This window comes from Diospyros lotus, chromosome 1 (genome assembly GCF_014633365.1).
Source record: "Diospyros lotus cultivar Yz01 chromosome 1, ASM1463336v1, whole genome shotgun sequence".
Taxonomy (NCBI): Eukaryota; Viridiplantae; Streptophyta; class Magnoliopsida; order Ericales; family Ebenaceae; genus Diospyros; species Diospyros lotus.
Genome location: NC_068338.1, coordinates 52,229,779 through 52,251,395, shown reverse-complemented (window position 1 = coordinate 52,251,395; position 21,617 = coordinate 52,229,779). Strand labels below are relative to the sequence as shown.

General features: G+C 35.2%; 3 protein-coding genes across 8 annotated transcripts; 2 read left to right on the top strand and 1 right to left on the bottom strand.

The window, feature by feature from the left end:
* Window positions 1–39: 39 nt before the first annotated feature.
* LOC127806001 (pentatricopeptide repeat-containing protein At5g42310, chloroplastic-like) lies at window positions 40–7,532 on the top strand. 6 transcript variants are annotated; one of them, XM_052342948.1, is made up of 6 exons: window positions 40–1,752; window positions 2,776–2,928; window positions 3,023–3,094; window positions 3,841–4,044; window positions 4,394–4,537; window positions 6,425–7,532. In XM_052342948.1, the coding sequence occupies exons 1-4, from the start codon at window positions 520–522 to the stop codon at window positions 3,946–3,948; spliced, it is 1,566 nt and encodes a 521-aa protein (XP_052198908.1). In that variant the 5' UTR covers window positions 40–519; the 3' UTR covers window positions 3,949–4,044; window positions 4,394–4,537; window positions 6,425–7,532. The 6 variants fall into 6 exon arrangements, with proteins under 6 accessions (XP_052198908.1, XP_052198898.1, XP_052198893.1 ...); XM_052342938.1 differs by having other exon boundaries at window positions 6,381–7,532; XM_052342933.1 differs by having other exon boundaries at window positions 5,705–7,532.
* LOC127806025 (late embryogenesis abundant protein At5g17165) lies at window positions 7,069–9,998 on the bottom strand. Its single transcript, XM_052342976.1, has 2 exons — window positions 9,761–9,998; window positions 7,069–7,743 (listed from the first exon to the last, which is right to left on the bottom strand). Exons 1-2 carry the CDS (start codon window positions 9,874–9,876, stop codon window positions 7,437–7,439), a joined length of 423 nt encoding a protein of 140 aa, XP_052198936.1. The 5' UTR covers window positions 9,877–9,998; the 3' UTR covers window positions 7,069–7,436.
* A 6,707-nt stretch (window positions 9,999–16,705) lies between these two features.
* LOC127795039 (uncharacterized) lies at window positions 16,706–19,773 on the top strand. The gene is made up of 6 exons (XM_052326499.1): window positions 16,706–17,053; window positions 17,132–17,344; window positions 17,766–17,932; window positions 18,863–18,944; window positions 19,053–19,121; window positions 19,388–19,773. Exons 1-6 carry the CDS (start codon window positions 16,907–16,909, stop codon window positions 19,556–19,558), a joined length of 849 nt encoding a protein of 282 aa, XP_052182459.1. The 5' UTR covers window positions 16,706–16,906; the 3' UTR covers window positions 19,559–19,773.
* The last annotated feature ends 1,844 nt before the right edge of the window (window positions 19,774–21,617 follow it).

Sequence of the window (21,617 nt, the reverse complement as noted above, 5' to 3'; positions counted from 1 at the left end):
TATGACAATTAACCGTTTTTCTTAAAACAGGAGGACAGAGATAAATATACACAAACTGCCTCCATTTCCCACTTCTGAAAGGTGGGGCAGAAGTGAATCGGCGGCCGAATGTCGAACTGCTAAAGCGTAAAGCTGATATGATCTCCAGAGGGGGTTCTTCGAGCGGCGAGCTATTCGGTAAGGTGATTTATACATCGTGTTTGAGTTTATGTGAAAGCAGGAAAGAGTTAGAAAGAAATCGTATTCCTACGGTGGCTGGTGGGGGTTTTGGGATTCTCGTATTTTCCGCAATTCTTCTGACCAACCGGAAGAACCCTATTTTGGTTTATGAGGTTTCATTTCACTACAAGCGTAATGAACGGTAGAGCAACTAGTTAGAGTTCAAAAGTTGATTGTTCTGGACTCTATACGACTGCCCGTGTGAAGTTCAATCGGAAATTGTTGTCCCAATTTAAATTCCCGGATTCAAATTCTAAATTTTGGCAGTTTGTTGAACGCAGTCAGGATAAGCGAGTGAAGATGCAGCTCTTGTTATCTATTGACCTGTCTTCAGTTTCAGTAATTCATGGCGTCACAACACTCATCCCCGTTAATCTGAAATACCTCAATGGTCAGGCAAAATTCAAGATATTTAATTCATTATATTATCGCCGGCAACGTAATGGTACCAGAGAATATGGTATAAATGCAGTGGGCAGTTTTCCAAATGTTGCGGATAACTCGATCGTCGGCCCATGTGGTCTGGGAAATGGAGAGGAACTTTCGCGTGACAGATTCAACGAACTTATATTTGATCTGTGTAGGCTCGGAGATGCTGACAAGGCCATGTCAGTTCTTGCGCAAATGGAGGCACTTGGTCATCATCCAAATGCAACATCTTACACCTTCTTGATTACAGCTCTTGTAAATGTTGGCAGGATTTTGGAGGCTGATGCACTATTGCAAGAGATGGCGTGTTGTGGATTTAAGCCAAGACTAAGGGTGTATAATGTTTTGCTTAGGGGCTTCTTGAGGAAAGGCCTCTTAAGCCTTGCAGATAAGGTTCTAGTGGCAATAGATGATATGGGTGTTGGGAGGAATAGAGAAACATATGAGATGCTCCTAGATTATTACGTCCATGCTGGGCGCTTGAAAGATACCTGGTCAATTATTAATGAGATGAAGCGAGAGGGGTTTCAACTAACTTCTTTTGTGTACAGCAATGTTATTGAGCTTTATAGGGACAGTGGAATGTGGAAGAAAGCAATGGACATGGTGAGAGAAATAAGCGAGATGGGGGTGTCACCAGACAAGAGGATTTACAATAGCATCATCGATACATTTGGAAAATACGGGGATCTAGATGAAGCTTTAGAAGTCTTTGAAAGAATGCATCGTGAAGGCATAAAACCTGACATCACCACATGGAATTCATTGATAAAGTGGCATTGCAAGTTTGGGGATCTTGCTAATGCTCTTGAATTGTTTACAAAGATGCAAGAACAAGGTCTATACCCTGATCCGAAGATCTTCATCACCATCATTAGTCATTTGGGGGAGCAGGGAAATTGGGATATTATAAAGAAGAACTTTGATAATATGATATGTGGAGGGCATAGGCAGAGTGGAATTATCTATGCGGTTTTGGTTGACATTTATGGGCAATATGGGAGATTTCAGTATGCTGAAGAGTGCATAAATGCTCTGAAATTGGAAGGCATTAATCTTTCAGCTAGCATCTTTTGTGCCTTGGCAAATGCTTACGCTCAACAGGTTTTTTTATTCCTTTCTCGACATGGCTGAATTTCTGGGATGGATTTAATTCTGAAAAATAAGTCTTTTCTATCTCCTTTCCTGGTTTGCTTTTTTTTTTTTTTCTTTTCTTTTCTTAGGGGGTGGGGGATGAGTTGGTTGTTCCTTGTTCCCTTTTACCTCTGTAGGGATATTAGGTTTAAGCTTTATCTCCTACCTTACCCTTGAAAACATTGGAAAACTTTGGTGATGGGACATTTATGACAACTTTGAGAGGTTTAACATGTTATTAGCTTCTAAAAGACAAGACTAAGCACTGAGGTTTTAATTTATTTGCCTGGTTACACACTTAAAGCATTAAATAAATGATATGAAGAAACAACATGACTTTTTAAATTTTAAAGAACTGATATGAAGATGTTTTTGAAGCATTCTGAAGCTTGTTTGATTTGAAGATGTTTTTGTATCAGCAATGATGAATAGTTCAAATCATTAGATGAAGGCTCTTTTGAAACACAATTTAGGTGCTATGATTTTATTACTTCTGTTTGAACATCATGCTAATTATTTATTTATTTTTGTTTGAAAGTGAAGATAATACTTACCTTATTAAACAACAGAGCCTTCAAATTGTTAGATGAAGACTCTTTTGAAGCACAAGTTAGTTGCCATGATTTTATTAATTTTAGGTTGAAAATCCTGCTACTTTTCTTTCTTTTTTTTTCCTTTTGAAAGTGAATATACTTATCTAGTTAATTAATGTTGTGCGCCCTAGTATTATAGTTCTATCCTCTGGTAAGGTTTTTCAAGAAGGGAAAGATAGAATTAACAAAAGGCTAACATCCTGGGCTTTTCGGTTGTTCTAACCTGTTTACAACTGAATTATTTGGATCTCATTATTATTACTTTTTTCTTTTATTTTTTTTGTTGTCAATGCTTGTGTTATGAAATTCGGCCTGAAGTTATAGTGAAGAATATTTTGCGAGTAGCTTTTGCTTCCATGCCTACTTATTCAACTTGTTCAATTATCTGATTTCAATACAGGGATTATGTGAGCAGACAGTAAAAGTCCTTCAGCTCATGGAAGTTGAAGGAATAGAGCCAAACCTTATAATGCTGAATGTATTGATCAATGCATTTGGTAACACTGGTAGGCATTTGGAAGCGTTATCCATTTATCAATTTATAAAAGAAAGTGTACGTCCCCATGTTCTTCATTTATTTAGTTATAGAATACTCCATTCTTTCCCAGAATTAGTTTTGGATTAATGATAGTCCTATTCTTCTGAAGGGCTTTAGTCCTGATGTGGTTACCTACAGTACACTTATGAAGGCATTTATGAGGGCAAAGAAGTTTGATCAGGTGTGCCACGTGTTTTTCTTAACCCAATAATCAGCAACAAACACCTTATCTTGGTGACAAATATTACTAGCAACACTCTTTGGAAGTTACATGGATCGTCTCTTCCATTTATATTGCATGAATTTGTTAGATAAATTTTAGTTCTTTGCAAGTAACATATGTCACCTTTTCTGTTTTTAGTTATGCTTCTTTATGTTTTCATAATTTACCAAAAGAAACAAAATGTTGAAAATGGCTACTGGTTGAGTAGTATATGCAACTTTAACCATTGAAATGTTGCATTACCCTTTGAATTGTATTCAGTACTGTGTCTAGTTGTGTTTCTTGCAGGAAGAACCTTGGATTCGCAAATGGTGGAATGCAACTACATGGAACAATAATTAGTCTTTAACTTAGCATATTTTATTTTTGAGGACAAAATAAATTGTAAACTGACATAATATGTCCAATATTCTTACCTAGCTAGTAATGCATTTTCTATTCAACATAATATTGAAGTACTATGTTAAAAAATATGGTGATCAGAGGAGTATATTAGTTAACCTCAGCTGTTCATGCCTTTCTGGTCCATATTCATGTTTCAACCATGCACATAATCCCATTTAAGATGGATGCTCCATTAATGAAGTATACACACATAAGTCTGGAAACGAGTTTAATAATAAACTATAATTCAAATTCAAGAATCTGATTTTCTTGTCTTTCCTTAGTCTTCAACCAATTTATTTCTCTGGATTGCTGTCCAGGTCCCTAAAATATACAAGGAAATGGAATCTGCTGGATGTACACCAGATAGAAGGGCTAGGGAATTACTGCAAACTGCATTAATGGTCCTTGAACAGAGATGCTTCTAGTAGCGGATTGGATCTTGGTCTGCAGTCCTCAAGCATTCCCACCAGATATGACCATAACCAAAAGGACCTCTAGTTTTTGTAATTCTCATGCTTCAGGTATTCTAGTGATATTGTTGAATATCAGGTCAGGATTTATATTTGACCTCTCTCAGTACACAAATATCTGAAGTGCATTTACATTTTCTGATTTTGAAATTTAGTTTTCCATCTCATTCTAGATTTTCTGCATTCTTGGTCTTCTAGTAATCACTTTCTCATTCCATGTTTCTCATGGAGCTTTGTGTGGCCTCAAACCTAGTGGGGAGCTATCAGTCTCTGTTCTCAGGATTGGAGATTAAGAGGACCCATAGACCTGCATTGAAATTTTTTTCTTATTAACTTTTAGATGTGCTAAATCTGTTTTAAGAAATTGAAGTTAATTAGGTTCTGTTCATTGTGGCTGCAGTATTGAATGATGAATGTGAGAAGGACCTGCACTTGGTTGTTTTTTACTGAAGCTGAAAGGTGCTGCACTCCCAGAATCCCCCAGACACGGTTATCTCAATTCCGCTGCCCAAACTGCATATTGAGCATCTGCTAGATGTCAAAGGTATTGCTGCTCTCTTGTATGCCATGCATCTTTCCAGGCATAGAAGTTTACTTGCTCCATACCCTCTGTCATCAAACTGACACCTTAAAACAGTCTTTCCTTGGCAAATCTCCGAATGTAAACCCTGGTCCTGTGGCTAATATGCACTCAGTGCCAGTAGAAAGAACGATTGTTAGAGGTGAAGGAAACTGATTCATCAACTATGGATTCTGAAAGTAAATCTTTCGATTAAATAGTTGCAGGGGATGGCTGCAATAAAGTAAAAGAAAAAACTACCTGAAGGTCATTAAACTGCAACTGCAGTGTTGTCAACTTGTTCGATAAAACTATCTGCCTGAACAAGGCACCTGGGTTTAGCTTCTATCCCTTTTTAGGTTGCACAGTCTTGAGATTTATTGCTTTTATATATGAAATGTTGTAGGTGGTTGTTATTTTTAGCATGACCGTCTATGGGTATATGATATTGCAGGATTGTGTTCACTTTGTTATATTTATTTGTTGCTCTCCAGATATGTGTGTTTTAGGCAGATAATGGGTTTTTTTGTGACAGTCTAGTCACTTTCACCCAGAACAGCAAGGGCGCTGCCTCTCTCTAGTAGAACGAGGCTGTGGCATCTCTCTCGTTTCTTTTTGTTTTTGTTTTCTTATTCTGTGTCAATCATAAGAAGTCATGCAGATAAAGTATGAGCAGGACATCTGGTTATCATTCTGTGACTCATGGGTCACATAAATTTATTAACTAACCCAGTGCTCGAGTGAGAATAGTTAAAAACTGGAAGTGTTTTCATTCATATAGACATGCCAAGCTTGCTCAATTATGTGGAGCTAAGTCATATAAAGCCAGAAGTATTCACTTTCTCATACTTTGAAACTTTTGCCATAACATGTTAATGGGCAGTTCTAGTATGCCAACATTGAATAATGACCTCCCAGGCTACTTCAGTCTTACTCCAGACAATCAATGCCCTAGATTGGGTCACCTGTTCCAAAAAGTTATTTTGCTGGAATCTTCCTATACATGCAAGAGAAATAGACATAGTGACTGTGTTTAGGGCATCAAGGTATCATTTCACCTTTTGAAATGACGGGTTGGCTTTATTCACCTTAAGCCCATTTCACTGCCTACGAAAAGCTTCTTCTTGTTAATGACGTTTGCCTGCTCTGCAGAACACTTTATACCCAGTGATGGAGGGCCTGAGCAGAGGAACTAACCTTTTTACCATCCCATGGCTGAAGTAGGGAAAACGAATCTTTCCGTGCCATTCCCCTCCAACCATGTCCACTCCAGTATAATGTTCTAAGCAGAATAAAGAGAGACATCGTGAGAAAAGAGAGACGCAAATATGTGAAAGTAAATGATATTTATATAGAATTTTTCTGTAGAAAGTTCATACTTCATACAGAATGACGTAGTGGTGAAGTCTTGGTAGTTGCATACTATTCAGGGCAAGCGTCCGTAGCAACAATAAAATTTGATCTTTCAGGATAGAAAATTAAGGGTTTTAAGTTGTGAAAACAGCCTATTTGTTAAAATAAGGCTGTATGTGAAATGCCTGTCCCCAAGGAAATTCTATGTTATTTGTAGGCACTGGTACCTTGTACAATGCAAAGGGTGTGATGCATAACACGAAGGCTATATTATACAACACAAACGGTGTATTACGCGCATGAAAGGTCTTTACCTGATAGTTGTAAAATACACTATTTAGGTATACAATAAAACTCTTTGTGATGTACATTACACCTTTTATATCATGCAAAAATACTAGTAGCTGAAGGAACCATACAATTTCCCCAAATAATGATGTGATGCTATGATGCTATTGATGTCTTTTCTCGGCAGAACTTCGCCCTGAATGTGAAGCTATTGATGTCTTTACTTGGCAGAACTTCCCCTGAATGTGAAGCCTGGTTCCATGGCTAGCATGCACTCAGTAAATAAAGGTGAAGAGAACTGATTCCTGAACCATTGATAATAAAAAGATGTGAGAAGGGGGGATGGATTCCTTTCCCCTCTTCCTTCTTCAAACCTTTTCTTCTCCATTCCCTCAATCCAAAGATTAATGTTCTAGGTAGAACAAAGCAAGACATATGATGTAGCCATTTTTATCCCTTCAGGATCAAGCCCTGCAAGGTTCATTTCATTATGAAGTCAGAAACTATCTTTTGATTTTGAGAAAAAGTGAACTGATTTTAAAATTATTATTGGGGAAAAAAAAAAAGTCAATTTGGATAGAAACATTTTAAATTTGAAATATTGGTATTTCAAGTTCAAAATCATCTTGAATTTGGATATAAAGTCAAAGAGCTTTCAACAAAAATGCAAATTTTAAATTTTAAATATCTGGATCAAAATGATTAAGACTCCATACAAAAGGTACCTTAAGAGTAAGAGTAATTTTTTTTTTTTTTTTTACTAAAAGAGTAAAATTAATGAAATGGTAATGAAAGGTAAGCTTAGCAAAATTACTGTAATTATAACAAAGAAAAGGAAAAAGAATAAGAATGAGACATAGGGAAGAGAGAAATGGTAGAAGTAAACACATGCTTTATTATTAAGGCAAACCGCAAACATAGACAGCACACAGCTCCACCACCAGAAGTACATTAGCCTGACAACAAAAGATTTGCATGTATCACAACAACTTCAAACTGTTATCTCATCTCACAGAGAGCCACTTATTTAACAGTACTGGAACCCCCTAATATTAAGACCAAGTGAGAAGAGCTACACAACACTTAGCTAGGCGCTATATATATATATATATATATGGAGAGAGAGAGTGAGAGAGAGAAGAGCAGGCAGCAGCAGCAGCAGCAGTTGTAGTTGAGCCAGCAGCCCTCTGTTGGCCTGGATATCAGAGGAGGAGGAGAGGGCAGCCTAGGCTATGATTGCCACTCAAAGTTGGGGAGGATTAATTCCCGAATCCTCGGTGGGCTTCTCCAAGTCCTCCAGGGGTCGGAAGAAGGTCTTCTGCTCCAACACCGAGTCCGACCCAACACCATTCACAACCGAGTGGCGGCCTGCGGGTTCCTTGATGCCTGCAGATGATGGCTTGTGCTCGGCGGCTGGTCCGAACACTCCAGTTTTCGGGTCAGGAGCCCAGTACTTGTCGGATTCGGGCTGGATTAGATCATCCGGAACCACGGTTGGACGGACCTGATCATCCACGTTCTTGTCATACACTGACGCATGCACAGCCCTCCTGCAGATACCATACACACATTTGATCCATAATAAGCACGCACACGCACACGCATATATATATATATATATATTATATCTGCCTCACTAACACCTGTATAGATGGTACTTATAATAGTTTTCTCTACTGCCGGTACGAGAAACTCCTTTGATACAATCTCACACATGAGGTGGTTAATTGTCAAAACTTGAGTGTCCATGGGCATGGGATGGACTGTGACCTGTCAAAGGCTTCCCACCGACCATGCCAACCATTTCAGCTGTGGTAAAGAAATTGCTTGCCGATTACAGAAGCTTGACGCACCTACCGCTCGCTTGAGGCCGCAAGCAAAATAAATGACAAGGGAAAACAGCCCCCCCCCCCCCCCAAAAAAAAAAAAAATCCTGGGGATGGAAGAAAAAATGAAAGATTCTCAATATTTCATGTGCAACCGCAGCTACATTCGGTGGCTTAGATTACAACTTAGTAAAACTATACATCCAGTTTTGCCTTGCATGATTTCAATCAAAATCTTAAGAACGGCAATGGTGGTTGTGCCTATGATATAACCAAAGCCAAGGGTACCTATTGAGGGGGGATCAGTTAATGAATTGATCCCTCCATAAAAGAAGAAAAGAGGGAGAGGGAGGGGGTGCGCTATTTTGGAAGCAATAATAACCAGCAAAAAGGGAATCCCACAAAAAATTAAGCACAAATGCCAACAGCTACCTACCTCGGTTTAAGACTCTTTATTTTTCAAAATTTTAATACCACCTTTTAAAAAAATTCCCCATAAATACCGCTAACCAAAATTATTTCCCAAAATATTATTTTCAACTTACACTAAATTTGCCCCCAATTGAGAAATGCATCTTCTTCATTTTTATTTAAAAAGAAAATCGTTAGTTGAACTATCGACTACTTCTAAGTAAAACGCTAGTTAAACCAACGGTTCTTTTAAAACAACGCTAGTTCAATTAGCGGTTAATTGATATAAAAAAATTAAATACTATCTTGAAAAATGGTTTTGGCATCATTAGTACTTTGGCATTTTTTTTCAAAGTAATATTAATTTTGGGAAAAAAATCTCATTTTAATGATTTAATCTATAATTCAAAGAAACCCACCCCTTACCATCTCTCTCTCTCTCTGAGATTAGCTCACAAAATTAAGTCTACCTACAAAATTTTATAGATCAACGGAGAAGTAATAACTAAAAACTTTAACCACGATATATTGGATTGAGGCGTTGGGCATCGAAAATACAGAACAAAGAATTCACATGACATGCATGTGATCTGGATTGAAAAACTCAAACCAGCTGCTCAATAGGCATGTTATGTTGCTTCAAAAGGGTAAAGTAAGCACAACCCTACAAATTCAGTTCCATCTTTCAGGAGCGAGGTGGGCCAAGAAGAGCACCTAATCGGCCACCGATAATGACACGTAGAGCTTATCCGATCATTTGACATTTTAACGCATCTTGACAAAATGTTCAATTAAAAAAAACCTTTCGCAATTACGAGAATATCCCTAGAAACCGACTCCCGAAAATTCAATATCTCCGAATTTTAAAGCCGTCCAGCGAGCACGACTCCTTTGTACGGAAATACCGATACATCCATAAACAAACAGATGAGATACATATTAAATTAATGTAAAATCTGCTCTTATCCTCTGATTTTCAGGCAACTGAAAGTCTCTCAGTAAGATGTTTTGTCCTACAAATCGAAATGAATTGATTTTCTACCGATTGTTTTCCAGAATATGCGATCCAGGAGAAACATTTCCATACCACGACAAAAATCAGCAGCAGACAAATGATAAAACCGGTGAAACGAAATCAGAGATGAAGTTTGGCCGCGAGAAACACGGCGATCTACGGATATCACGTTAAGAGAATGCTCAAATAAGCAGCAAGAAGCACAAAATCAGAGCGGTAAAGCTCGAACAACACAGAACTACATCAACAATCATCAAGCCAAACTGAAGAAGGATTGGGCCTTTTAAGCACTAGAAAGAGAAATAATCTGCGTACCTGAAAGGAAGAGAAGGCGAGCGAGCTGGATCGGAGGAGCTTCCGACTCGAATCTGGTTGACGAATCGCTTGCCGAGCCCGACGAGTCCGCGAGTGTTCTGCGAATTGGCGGCCATACAATACAACTCCGGTCTAGAGAGAGAGAAAGAGAGGGGCAGATGAGATTCAACGACCGACAAGAAAGGGAGCAAGGAAGGAAGGCTGATCTTTCTCTCTCTGTCCAAACGGTCCCTATTTTTATATGCGATATATGTTTATTTAGCTAGAGAAAAAGCAAGCCGTGGGGTTGGGGGGGTGGCGTGTTATTGGCTGCCCAACTGTCTCCAAACGCACCCCTTACTAGGGAGCAATAATCTAGTGCATCCACGCCTACCAGGGCCCCCCATCCTACCAATCATACGCCCAAATCTAACACTTCTTAATCTACTCACTTTTTGTAAACTTATCATGAGATGACACGTGGCCTCAAGTGAAAGGTTTCGCATGCCACAATCTCCTTGATCACCAAAACAATAACCCCGTCGACAATTCAAGAAATATGAGATCACCAAAATAATAATCCCATCGACAATTCAAGAAATATGAGTCGAGTATCGTTGGAAGTCAAAAATTATGAATAAAATTTTTGTTGAAAATAGGCTCAATCCATAAAAGGTCAATTTACATAAATATTATTGTTGCCTGAATACATAAGTGGAATCCATCTTCAAGCTTTTAAGACACTATAAGAAAAAAAATCGTCAAAGGGTTCAAGTCATTTCTCTTATAAACACTTTGATATTTAAGTTAGATTTTTAAAAATTACAAATGAAATTACAAAAGTTTTGAATATGTACGATAAGAAGTGATTTGTCTTTGTGAAATGAGGGTTTACCTATATATAGTTGAGCTAAAAGATTTGAGATAATCACTTCTGGTATTTTGATATTAATTGGGATTTGACTTATTCTTATTCATTACGTAATTTGCAAATAAGAGTTTGAAGATATCTATTTGCTCGTCTATAACAAGAATACCCCATGGGGGAGTCTTTCTCAGGATCTCCCTTCAAGGTCTGCCTTATGGTCTTCTATGTCTCCCATTGAGCCTAATTTATTAGACATAGACGTTAGTCCATATACACATTAATTAGTCTCCGAGTTCTTTCTCCGTAAATGCTTACTACTAATCCTTTCTTAGTGATAGTCTTGTTTGAAGCTCTTCTCTAGTCTTTTGTGCCCAAGTGGAGATTCCTTCTAGCTAGGGTGAGTCATAGACTTTTGGGATTGTTTTTTACTTTTTGTGATGTATCTTTTCTTTTTTTTATTGTCTCCATATATTGTTTGCTTTCAATGTAATAAAAGGATTTTCTTTTTCATCTCATTGCTTCTTTTTTTCTCTCCTTGGTGTCTTTCCCTTATTGAGTTAAGGTTTGCTATCCAATCTTTTGGAAAGACTTTGTTTTGTTGAAAGATTCTTATATTGTTTTCTTTTTCTAGATAATTGCGTGCATCCACATTGAATCCTCATTTTCTATTACTCGTTGGTTCATTAGAAATTCAAGTTGTCATAACCTTTATATGCTTTGGCACTTCTTTGTGCTTATTCTTTAGACTAAGATCGAAGCAATCCTAAATCATAGACTTTCAAGTTTTTCAATGATTGGCCCTCCATTCCTTGTTTCTATGTACCTCACAATAGGCTCTAGTATTTCTCTTCGTAGCTCATTGCATATCTTAACAACCTTCGACACTGAAGTGACAAACTCAATAATTATGTGTTATCTGATTGCTAACGAAAGTTATGGAGTGACAAACTCACAAACTTAATAATTATGTGTCAGACCTCACTAATGTAATTAAATGACACATAAGAAAATACCTTTTTTGACTTTCAATTTACACTGGCCAAAGACTATCATGTCACATTAATAATAGATCACATAAGATATTCACCTCATCAAATATCGACACGAGTAATAGATATTATTTTCAACACTTGTCTTCATATACCAGTAATATGGAACCACATAGATCAACGTTCACATCTTTTAATTGGATGATCCGACTCATTAGCAAGTCCTACACATTAATACACAAAACAACCATGTCGGATCAAGTTTAAAGATCAACATACCATCGCAACCTGATAATTCAACCATTATTCACCATGCCATGTAGTCAGTCATCGACATTACATTCAACTGATTGTTCTCCAATAACTACCCACAGGTTTAATGGCAACATCTCATGTCATATAATGCACGACATACCATTCTCTTATTGGTATTCCCATACCGAACGAGGTAGTAACCCCTATACTAGTCCATACTCTATTAATCAGAGTTCATATTCAAATAATCTAAAGACTATGAATAGTTTAAAATATTCTGTTACCAAATAATCCTGTCACACAATCTCAACACATTGAGAATAAGATTTTCATGCAAAAGACCCAGAGACTCATTTATATAATTGATTAGAGAAAATATGAATGAAGAAAACTTTGTCTCTTATTAATTTATACAAAAATACAATTAATGCATTTCAAACAAGTTTGCTAGATGTCATCTAAATCTAACATTAAAGCACATAACACTAATAGAAGCATAATAAAATTTCAAGTATTTAACTCAGGAACACAGTTTGGCATTTGAATCATAAATTGTTTAGAAGCGTTTATAGTTTACTTGCCTTGACACATACAATTTGCTTTCTCTCCAAATAGGGGTATTGTGCTTGATCCCTAATCTCTCGAGATCTTCTCTCGAGATCTCCCTTGGGGTGACCGAAGTGTCTCGAGTCTCCCTTTAGTACCTACCTCGAGATCTCTTTTGTGGGCCTAATTTATTGGTATTTGGTCCATATACACATCAAACACCAATCCCTTGGGAAGGTAAACAAGGTAGGGAAAACACTAATTTTTGTGATGCTCTACCTTATTGCTTGTTGCTAAGCATCGAGTATTAAGTTGAATATCAAAACTTATTCTACGAGACATTAGCCCCATACTTGCAAGAGTCAAGCACGTGGTATTTTGAGTCTCAGTTGCTCACAATCATGGTATTTGTATACTGTATTTTAACACTATATTTGACACTTACAAAATTATAAGCATTTTTTTAAGTAATTAACAACACTTCTCCACGAAATTATCATATACTCTTAAAAAAAAAATACACTTTACAAATAGCAAAAAATTTATAATTTATGAAAAATGTCGTTAATTCCTTAAAAAATCATTATAATTTTGTGATGTCGAAATATTGTGAATTTTGATGATAAAAGACTATGTAAAAGTTAGCATCTAACATTTAACTCAATCAAAATTTATCACCTCATGCAAGTTTGTGAACATACTAAACTTTTCAATGACTATAAAATTAGATTGTACGGAAATAAAAATAGAAAATAGATATGATACAAAATAAAAATGAAGAAATAATATTTTTTTTAAAAAGTAAGAAATAGGAACTCGAGAAAAATGCATAAACAAAAAATACATTGAGTTTTTTTATAAATATAATTTTTAATATAAAAAATTATAAATAATAGGTATTTAATAAAAAAATTAAATAAAAATTTCATAATACATTCAAACAAATATAAACATAGGTTTATAATTAATTAACCGTGACTCACTAATTAAAAACAAACAATAAATTTTAAAAAAATAGTTAAACATAATATAAACAATGTATTTAAAATTTTAATTATTTTTAAAAACAAACAATACATTTAAAAATGTTGAATTAGAGACAAAAAAAATTTCGTCTTTAACCTTGATAAAGACGGTAAGTAATCTTTTCGTGGATGAAAATGCTTAGAAACGCATTTATGATATTTTTTAATATTATAAAAATAATATTAAAATATTTTTATAATTGTAGAAACATGCCAAAAAAAAATTTGGCATTTTAAAAATAATTTTTTTTTTAAATATCAAAACAAAACTTAAAAGATATTTCTGTGCATTATAGCTGAAAAAACCCCTATAAAGTAGGAATTTTCATCGTACAACAAAGTCTAGATATTGGCAAAACGTCGAAATGATGTTCCGAGACGTTTTAGCGCATTATAACTAAAAAAAAACTTATAAAGTGGGTTGGGGTTTTCTTCGCGCAACAAAGTTTAAATGCTGTGTGAGTGCTCGTGATTTATATTCTATTGCACGTGGCTACGTTTCACTTACCCATGGCATGCTTTGGGTGACCCCAAACACATTTTTTATGTTTATATTTGACGTGTGTGATGTCTGTATCGTTGCACTTGTGGGATTAAGTTACTTTTAGTGTCAACGGCAACAAAATATAAGAATAAATTAATGTCGTCACCCCTTAAATTTTTATTAAATTATAATATGTACCCTCTATCTTTTAAAAAATTATCTTCTTCATTCATCAAATATTTTTGTTAAGAAATTTGTATAACCCCCCTGTGTGACATAAATTAGCATCGAGGGATAATTTAATTTGACATAATTCTTAATATTAGAGGATAATTTAATATTGATGCGTCCACGTAGAACGAACTCAAACTCAGAAGAAAGCCCCACGAGACCTTTTTGACAAAATAATTCTTGAAAAATCATCTTGAGGATCGTTTCCGACATTTGAAATCTTTATTTAGAGATTCGTAAAAATTAATTCTAAAATATTCAGATGTCACTTTTTCTCATAATTTTTATCTCTATAAATAAGAGGTAATCTTTCTAATTGAGATATGTAAGAATTTATATACAAATTACTTGAATACTTTTCTATTTTTTGGCTGAAACTTGTCTAAATATGAACACTCTCGGGTGGTTATAAATTTATTATTATATTTTAATAATAATAATAAATATAAATATTAATCAATAATTGCACTCAAATAATTTTGTAAATTAAGGGATACTTCTAATATTATAGGAAAGGTCAATGGAACGGTATAATTTATCCAAATGATTGCAAAGACATATTGTTTCGTACAATCATTTTCATTTTCTTATGAATAGCGAATATTAAACGGCACTAACTTATAGTCTTATATTAGTTTTATTAATTAATAATTGGTTTTACTGCTGTAGAGTGTTGTACGTCGTTGGTAGCGGTCTAAACGGGGTGGCTGGCTGCTGGGTACGGTATCGTTTGGATCGAATTCATTTAAATTGTTAAATTATAATTCTTTAATATAGATGATCTGTCACGCTGTTGGAAAAATCAATCATAACGTATAGAATTAACTCATCATTTAATTAAAGCTCCAAAGACCCTTATGATTACTAATTTTGATGGTCGTGGCCATTGACGTGACATGTGATCATCTTTAATTTGTAATTTTATTTATTTTATATTTTTTATTGTTTGGTGTCCGGTAGAATTTGAAGAATTTATAATTATTTCCCGATTGAGATCAACACGAACAGGGCGTGTACGATTAAATAATTAATTTTATGCTATGAATTGAAAAAATATATTTTTTTTATTTTTTAAAATAAAAAAAACCATTTATTTTCTCGCAAAACTCTCGTCCCAAAGTCCAAGAAATCTAAATGAGAGTTTTGCGAGAGATTTGTGGAAGACTAAAGGGAAAGTCTCGTGAGATATTTAGTTGAAGAATTAGTTTGACTAAAAGATCACTTGAGAACTAGTATGATTGAGTGATTGAGGCTAAAAGACCTCACTCGAAAATCTTTCTCGATGTCATTAAAAGATCTTCATGGGAATTCATGAGTTATCCAATAATTGATATTCAGAATACTCTTGTGGCTCCGATTTCATCACCTACAAATTCAAAATGGAACTTAAAATATTTGTCGAAGATTATGTATTTTTTTCACTTGTCGATTTTCTTATCTCTATAAATAGAAGACTCATCCCTTAACAAAAACATGCTCACAACTTTACAAAAATTACTATTCTATTAACTTTATACACTTCAAGAGATTAACTCAAGTATGAGTTAGCTCGCAAGTGAGGTTCACTAACACCCTTAATCGGTTTTTTCCTTGCAAGTCACTCATAAACTCTTAGGTCACCCATAGGTCCCAAGATCACTCGTAAACCACCTTAATTGAGACATTTTTACGTATAAATAAATTTATTATTATATCTTAACGATAACAAAAATAATTATTCAAACGTCTTACTATAATTATAAACAACAATTTGTTGTAGTACTAGTATTTATTATTATGATGCAAATTGTGTACTTAAGGTACTTATGGGTCCCAAGCAGTAATATTAGGAACCTATATTATGGATTAATGATCAAATATTGAAAGCATAGACTTTGGCAATTTAAGTATAATAATTAGAGTTCAAAAGAGTAACAATTACTCAAGTTTTGTTGAAGGATACTTAAGTAGTATTATCTTATGTGTGACATTATCTCTTAATTGGTTTAATTCATTATTAGACTTAACTTAATTTTAGGGTAAAATAATTTTATAGGATAAAGATAAATTAATCTCACTTGCCCTCTAACGAGCTTACGCGATAAGATATATAATGATTTAATAACTAATTTATCCGTTTATTATAAAAGTATCACAATCACTCTCTTTATCTTCATTTGTCAAAATTTATTATAACGTAGGTAATGCGATATTTTGATATTTTATATACCAAACACAAAATAGTTTATATGTTCAATTTATACTTCATTTACCAAACCCTATCTAATTTCCTAAAGAAATTAGAGATTGAATTTTTTTCTCCCCAACTCAAAATTTTTATTTTTTTTAGAATTTATTTGAATGCGTAATGAAATTTATATTTATTTTTAAATTGAATAATTATTTTTTATATTAAAAATTATATTTATAAAAAAACCCTATATTATTTTATTTATGTATTTTTCTATAATTTTATTTCTTAATTTTTTAAAAATATAATTTTCTCGTTACCATTTGATATGGTTATCTTTAATCATTCGTGTAATTTAGGGGGCGACCCAAAGCGGACCAATTCAAAAGTATACGAGAGTTCGGAGCCGGTGGCATGTGTTAGTCTCTCTTCGCCACTGGATGGTTATCTGCTACCGCGTTTCCCATCCACAGACTGCAGCATAAACCAACCACTGTCACTCTTCTTCGTCTTCCACTTCCACTGCTCGTGCTCGCCCCATTCCCCAATTCTCAAACCCACATCTTCATCTCTCGATTCTGTCAATCGAACAAACCAATATGTCATCCGCCATGGTTGCAGGCTCCTCATCTTCTTGCTCCGCAGCTTTCCCGAGTAACCGCTCCATCAAACCCCCCGCTTCGACTTCATCTGCCAAGCCATTTCCTTCTCCTTCTCCTCCTCCTCCTCCTCCTACTCGTGCCCAGGTAAATTTACTAGTTCAGTTCATTCAACAACAACGCAACTTTTGACGCCGTTGATGTCGTTGATTTCTCTGCTCCCAGAGAACGTCATTTCAAGGCCTTTCGCTTCACGACGCCAAAAGGCGTGTCTCGAATTCTTTCCTAGCCGACGGGAAGAGCAATTCCGGCGTTGCCAGAAGAGGTCTCGATATCACGGCAAGAACTGCTGGGGCCTCGAAGAACATTGAGGTTGAAGTCGACAAGCCACTAGGCCTCACTCTGGGCCAGAAGACAGGCGGTGGAGTGACCATCACTGTGAGTTTGATGCTTCTAGCTCTCTCATTTCATGCACCTTGACTTCTTTCTATGGGTTTTACCAGAAACTCTGAAACTGAATCAGAGAATTGGGGCTAAAATATTGTAAGAAATTGAACATGAATAATACATATTCATTCTCACAGAAACAGAAAAGAATTTTTAGATACGAGTGAATGGCTTGTATTTTTCAGACTGATGGGTTGAATTGCACCCACACCCAATGTTTAATGAAATCAAAATTAATTTTGAAAATGAAGATTTAATAAGTATGATGTCCAATTTTGTAACAATAAGATTCATTCTTATAGAATCATTATAGGTGCAAAAATACCCTGTACTTTTGAAACCAACCACTAATCAATTTGAATTAAATCCTTTCATAAATGTCTCCCAATTTGGGGGATACTGTTGATTATAGGCTGTAGAGAATGGTGGGAATGCTGCAAGAGCAGGGCTTAGGGCTGGGGACCAAGTTCTCTATACTAGCAGCTTCTTTGGAGATGAGCTTTGGCCTGCTGATAAGCTGGGATTCACAAAAACTGCCATCCAAGCAAAGCCCGACTCTGTCTACTTCGTCGTTAGCAGGTTTTGGTCCTCTCTCTCCCCTTAGTGATTGCTCAATGTTTGCAATGGCTCATCAGTTATAACTGATTCATATGAATATATAAATTTTGTAGCTGTTGAGATTAAAGTGAATGTGAAAAATTCCCTAGATTTCCTGTTTTATAATGATGAACTCTAATGTAGCTTGGTCCATGAAAAGTTTCACTCAAATTTGTTTGATGAGGTGATATGAATCTAGTTGGTAAACTCTGGCTGAAAATTGCAGCCCACTATCAATAAATGTAGCTGTGCGGTGAGTATACAGGAACAAACTATTCTAGTAGCAATGGTGAGATTACCCAGAAAACAATCGGCAAACTTGCTTAGTAAATTTTGTCCCTCCTTTGTGCGTGTAGTTTGTTGGCAATTCGGAGTGCTTGTTGAGTTTACCCAGTGCACATAGAAGGGTTAGTGGCCAGGGGTTCCTATCCATAGGAAAAGCAAAAAAGTTCCTCACCAGTTCAGAATTTGCTATGTTGATGACTGGGTCACATGTCTATGGTTAACATTTTAAACTTACAGGGCCATGATAGCCAATAGAAAGGTTGACAGAGTATTTCCTGCACCAGTAATTATGCCATTTCACCATTCTGGTAGTTTGGACACTCTGTTGGGCTTCTTTGTTGTGAGCATTGCATATGGTTAGTGAATGGCATGGCAATAAATGGTAAGCTCCATGATCGATAAATGTCCCGAGCACTGTGCAGTGATGTTGTTGAGAGTTTTAACATATCATTTTTACATACGTGGAGCATACTTTCAGTTGCTTGTAACCAAATTTTCAGTTCCATTCTGCCTTTTCGAAAAGCTGCAACATTGTGTAAAAACTAGTGGTTGAAAGACTCCATGTTTCTCCAAAGAAGAAGGCTCATCCTAACTCCAAGCAATTGTTGGATCTGACTTGTCATGCAGAGGTGCTGAGGTCGATGTTAAAAGACTACCAAAGAGGCCAGCACCTCCTCGCTTTGGCCGGAAGTTAACTGAGGCTCAAAAGGCAAGGCTTATTTAGGCATCAAAAGATTGTGCCGCCTACTCCACGTCTTTGCTTCTCCTTTTTGATCTTTGTTGTTTGTTGCATAAATGAGGTTCTCTATGTTTTCAGGACAGAGCATCACACATATGTCTTGATTGTGGATACATATACTTCTTACAGAAACCTTTCGATGAGCAGGCAAGTTCACTTCTTGACTCTGTTTCAATTACAAGCTAAAGTCTACCATATCCATCCTGTAAATTGTCAAGATTGCTGCTATATGTATTCATTCTGTAAATTGTCTCCTCTTCATCCAATCCCATCCAAACGCAAGCCAAATGTGTTAGTCCCCCATCCTCTTCCTCTCTAAGCAACAAAAGATTTTACTTTCCATCTTCCTATGTGTTGTGGACCGAAAGGAACTCTCTGGTTTTACTTGTGTTGTGGACATGAACTGGTTGCAGCCGGACGACTACACATGCCCACAATGCAGAGCACCAAAGAAGAGGTTTGCAAGGTACGACGTTAACTCCGGGAAGGCAATTGGTGGGGGCCTGCCTCCCATTGGGGTGATCATGGGGCTTTTAGCCGGCATTGGTGCTGTTGGAGCTCTGCTTGTTTATGGCCTTCAATGAAACACTTCCCGGCCGGTGGCCACCCTCCCTCAATTCTTGCTTTGTTCACCACTCTTGATGGGTGTTTCTTTACCCCCAGAAGCAGTGCTTTGTGAGGAAGTGTGAATACAGAATCTAGTGCCTCTCAAACAATTGCAGTGTTCGTCGGATTTGTATGAACTGCTATTATACTGAGCATATTGTTGTAATTGATTCGTTGAGGATTTTGATTCTTATGAACAATCAGAGCCATGCAATCCACAAGGTTTGACAGTCTAGTCAGCCATTGTCGAATCATTTTTACCTGTGAACTTGGGATTGGAAGACGGGACCCAAGCTAAGCAAATCCTAACAAAGATATGATTATAGAATATGGGTTTCAAATAGAAGCATATGATAACTGGTCACTTGACAGAACTTTGTATTAAGATAAAAAAAAAAAAAAAATTACTAAACTTCAATTTGTAATCAAAACAATGTTGAATTTTAATTTAATATATAATATATAATTTCATAATTATCGTTAATTGATGTTAAAAAAGGCTAATGAGATATTGACATTATTAACAACGATTAAATATCATAATGATCACTGAATTATGCAAAAAAGTATAAAATGTCATTGAATTTTATACTAAATTACAAAAAAATCACTAAATTTTACACTAAAGTACAAAAACATCAGCATTTCGTTAGCTTTTTTAACAACAATTGACGGTAACTATGGAATTGTATATTAAATCGAAATTCATTGATATTTTGATTATAAATTTAATTTCAGTGATCTTTTTGTATCATAGTGTAAAATTTTGTAACCATTTTTGCTATTTATTCTCAAATACACTAGCAGAATTTACTTAGCAAACTAAATAAATAAGTTAGTAAAAAGATTTGATTATGAAATACTTGATCAGATAGCAAGTGTTGTTCTTTAGTCTTGCACTAGTCTTAGTTTAACTTGATGAAAAGGAAAAATCTTAGTTCATCGCTTTGTTAGAGTCGAGAGAATGTTATATTAGTTTATATACATATATATCTTTTAAAATAATATTTTTTAAGACTCAAAATTGTGATTTTCATGTGACCATCCTTCATTTTTCCACTAAATAAAACAATAAATAAGACCATTAGGATTAATTTAATTCGCGAAAAGGATATCGCGAGATGAGCAAATTTCGATTCTTCCGTTAATAGAACCACACTATAAGATATCTTGCATTTAATTTTATTTTTTATATGGTTAATGTAAGGATAAAAGTATGATAATGCAAAAAAGACCAAAATGCCCCTCTTACAAAAGCCCTAGATCATGCGTCAATCATCTTTTATACTTGAGTAGTATTTGTTAACTAAAATATAAATAAAAAAAAGTAGAATATGAAAAATATCCCATACAAATGTGTTTTTTATTATATTTATTAAATTTATTTAGAAATAAGTTATGTGACTTTTTATGTTATACATTTCATTTAAATTTATCTCTCTTCCTCTTCGGATAAATTATGTTGAATTTTATAAATAAATTATTTTAATATAATTTTATCGTACTTATTTTATCAAACACTATCTTAAGAGATAAAATCACCATCTACCCCATATATCCTACCCATTGAACAATGAATCCCGACTCCTCCCAGGGTTAAATTATCCCTCATTTGTGATATTTGAATTTTCATCTCATTTATTATTTAACGTATATAAAAATAATTTAAATATGAAATAAATTTTATTTATCAATTTATTGATCCTATAAACCAAAATAACTCTAAAAATGTATAAGGAATGCACTTCATATTAAGAATGTGGGAAATTTTATTCGCAGCCAAGTTTTTGCTCTTCGCAACCATAAACAAAAAAAAATTATAATTACTCTTAGCAACCATTTTTATCACTCGCAGCCACTTATATTCCAAAATTACCCTCTCTCACATATCTCTTACCTCACGCACAACCGCAGCCCACACATTGCCTTATCTATTTGTTGTCGCCTTCTTTGCTCTATTGCCTACTATTTGTTTGTCACCAGAGTTAATCCTCTTTATTGAATTTTTCAAATAATGAATTTGGATTTTTAATTTTG

Bases quoted from the DNA above. Each gene is read 5' to 3' on its own strand.
- LOC127806001 (XM_052342948.1), top strand. From the start codon at position 520: ATGCAGCTCTTGTTATCTATTGACCTGTCTTCAGTTTCAGTAATTCAT. The intron at 2,929-3,022 runs GTACGTCCCCAT...ATTCTTCTGAAG, and splicing joins ATCAATTTATAAAAGAAAGT to GGCTTTAGTCCTGATGTGGT. The intron at 3,095-3,840 runs GTGTGCCACGTG...ATTGCTGTCCAG, and splicing joins GGGCAAAGAAGTTTGATCAG to GTCCCTAAAATATACAAGGA.
- LOC127806025 (XM_052342976.1), bottom strand. From the start codon at position 9,876: ATGGCCGCCAATTCGCAGAACACTCGCGGACTCGTCGGGCTCGGCAAG. The intron at 7,744-9,760 runs GTACGCAGATTA...TGGTATCTGCAG, and splicing joins TCGCCTTCTCTTCCTTTCAG to GAGGGCTGTGCATGCGTCAG.
- LOC127795039 (XM_052326499.1), top strand. From the start codon at position 16,907: ATGTCATCCGCCATGGTTGCAGGCTCCTCATCTTCTTGCTCCGCAGCT. The intron at 17,933-18,862 runs GTTTTGGTCCTC...CTTGTCATGCAG, and splicing joins GTCTACTTCGTCGTTAGCAG to AGGTGCTGAGGTCGATGTTA. The intron at 19,122-19,387 runs GCAAGTTCACTT...AACTGGTTGCAG, and splicing joins AGAAACCTTTCGATGAGCAG to CCGGACGACTACACATGCCC.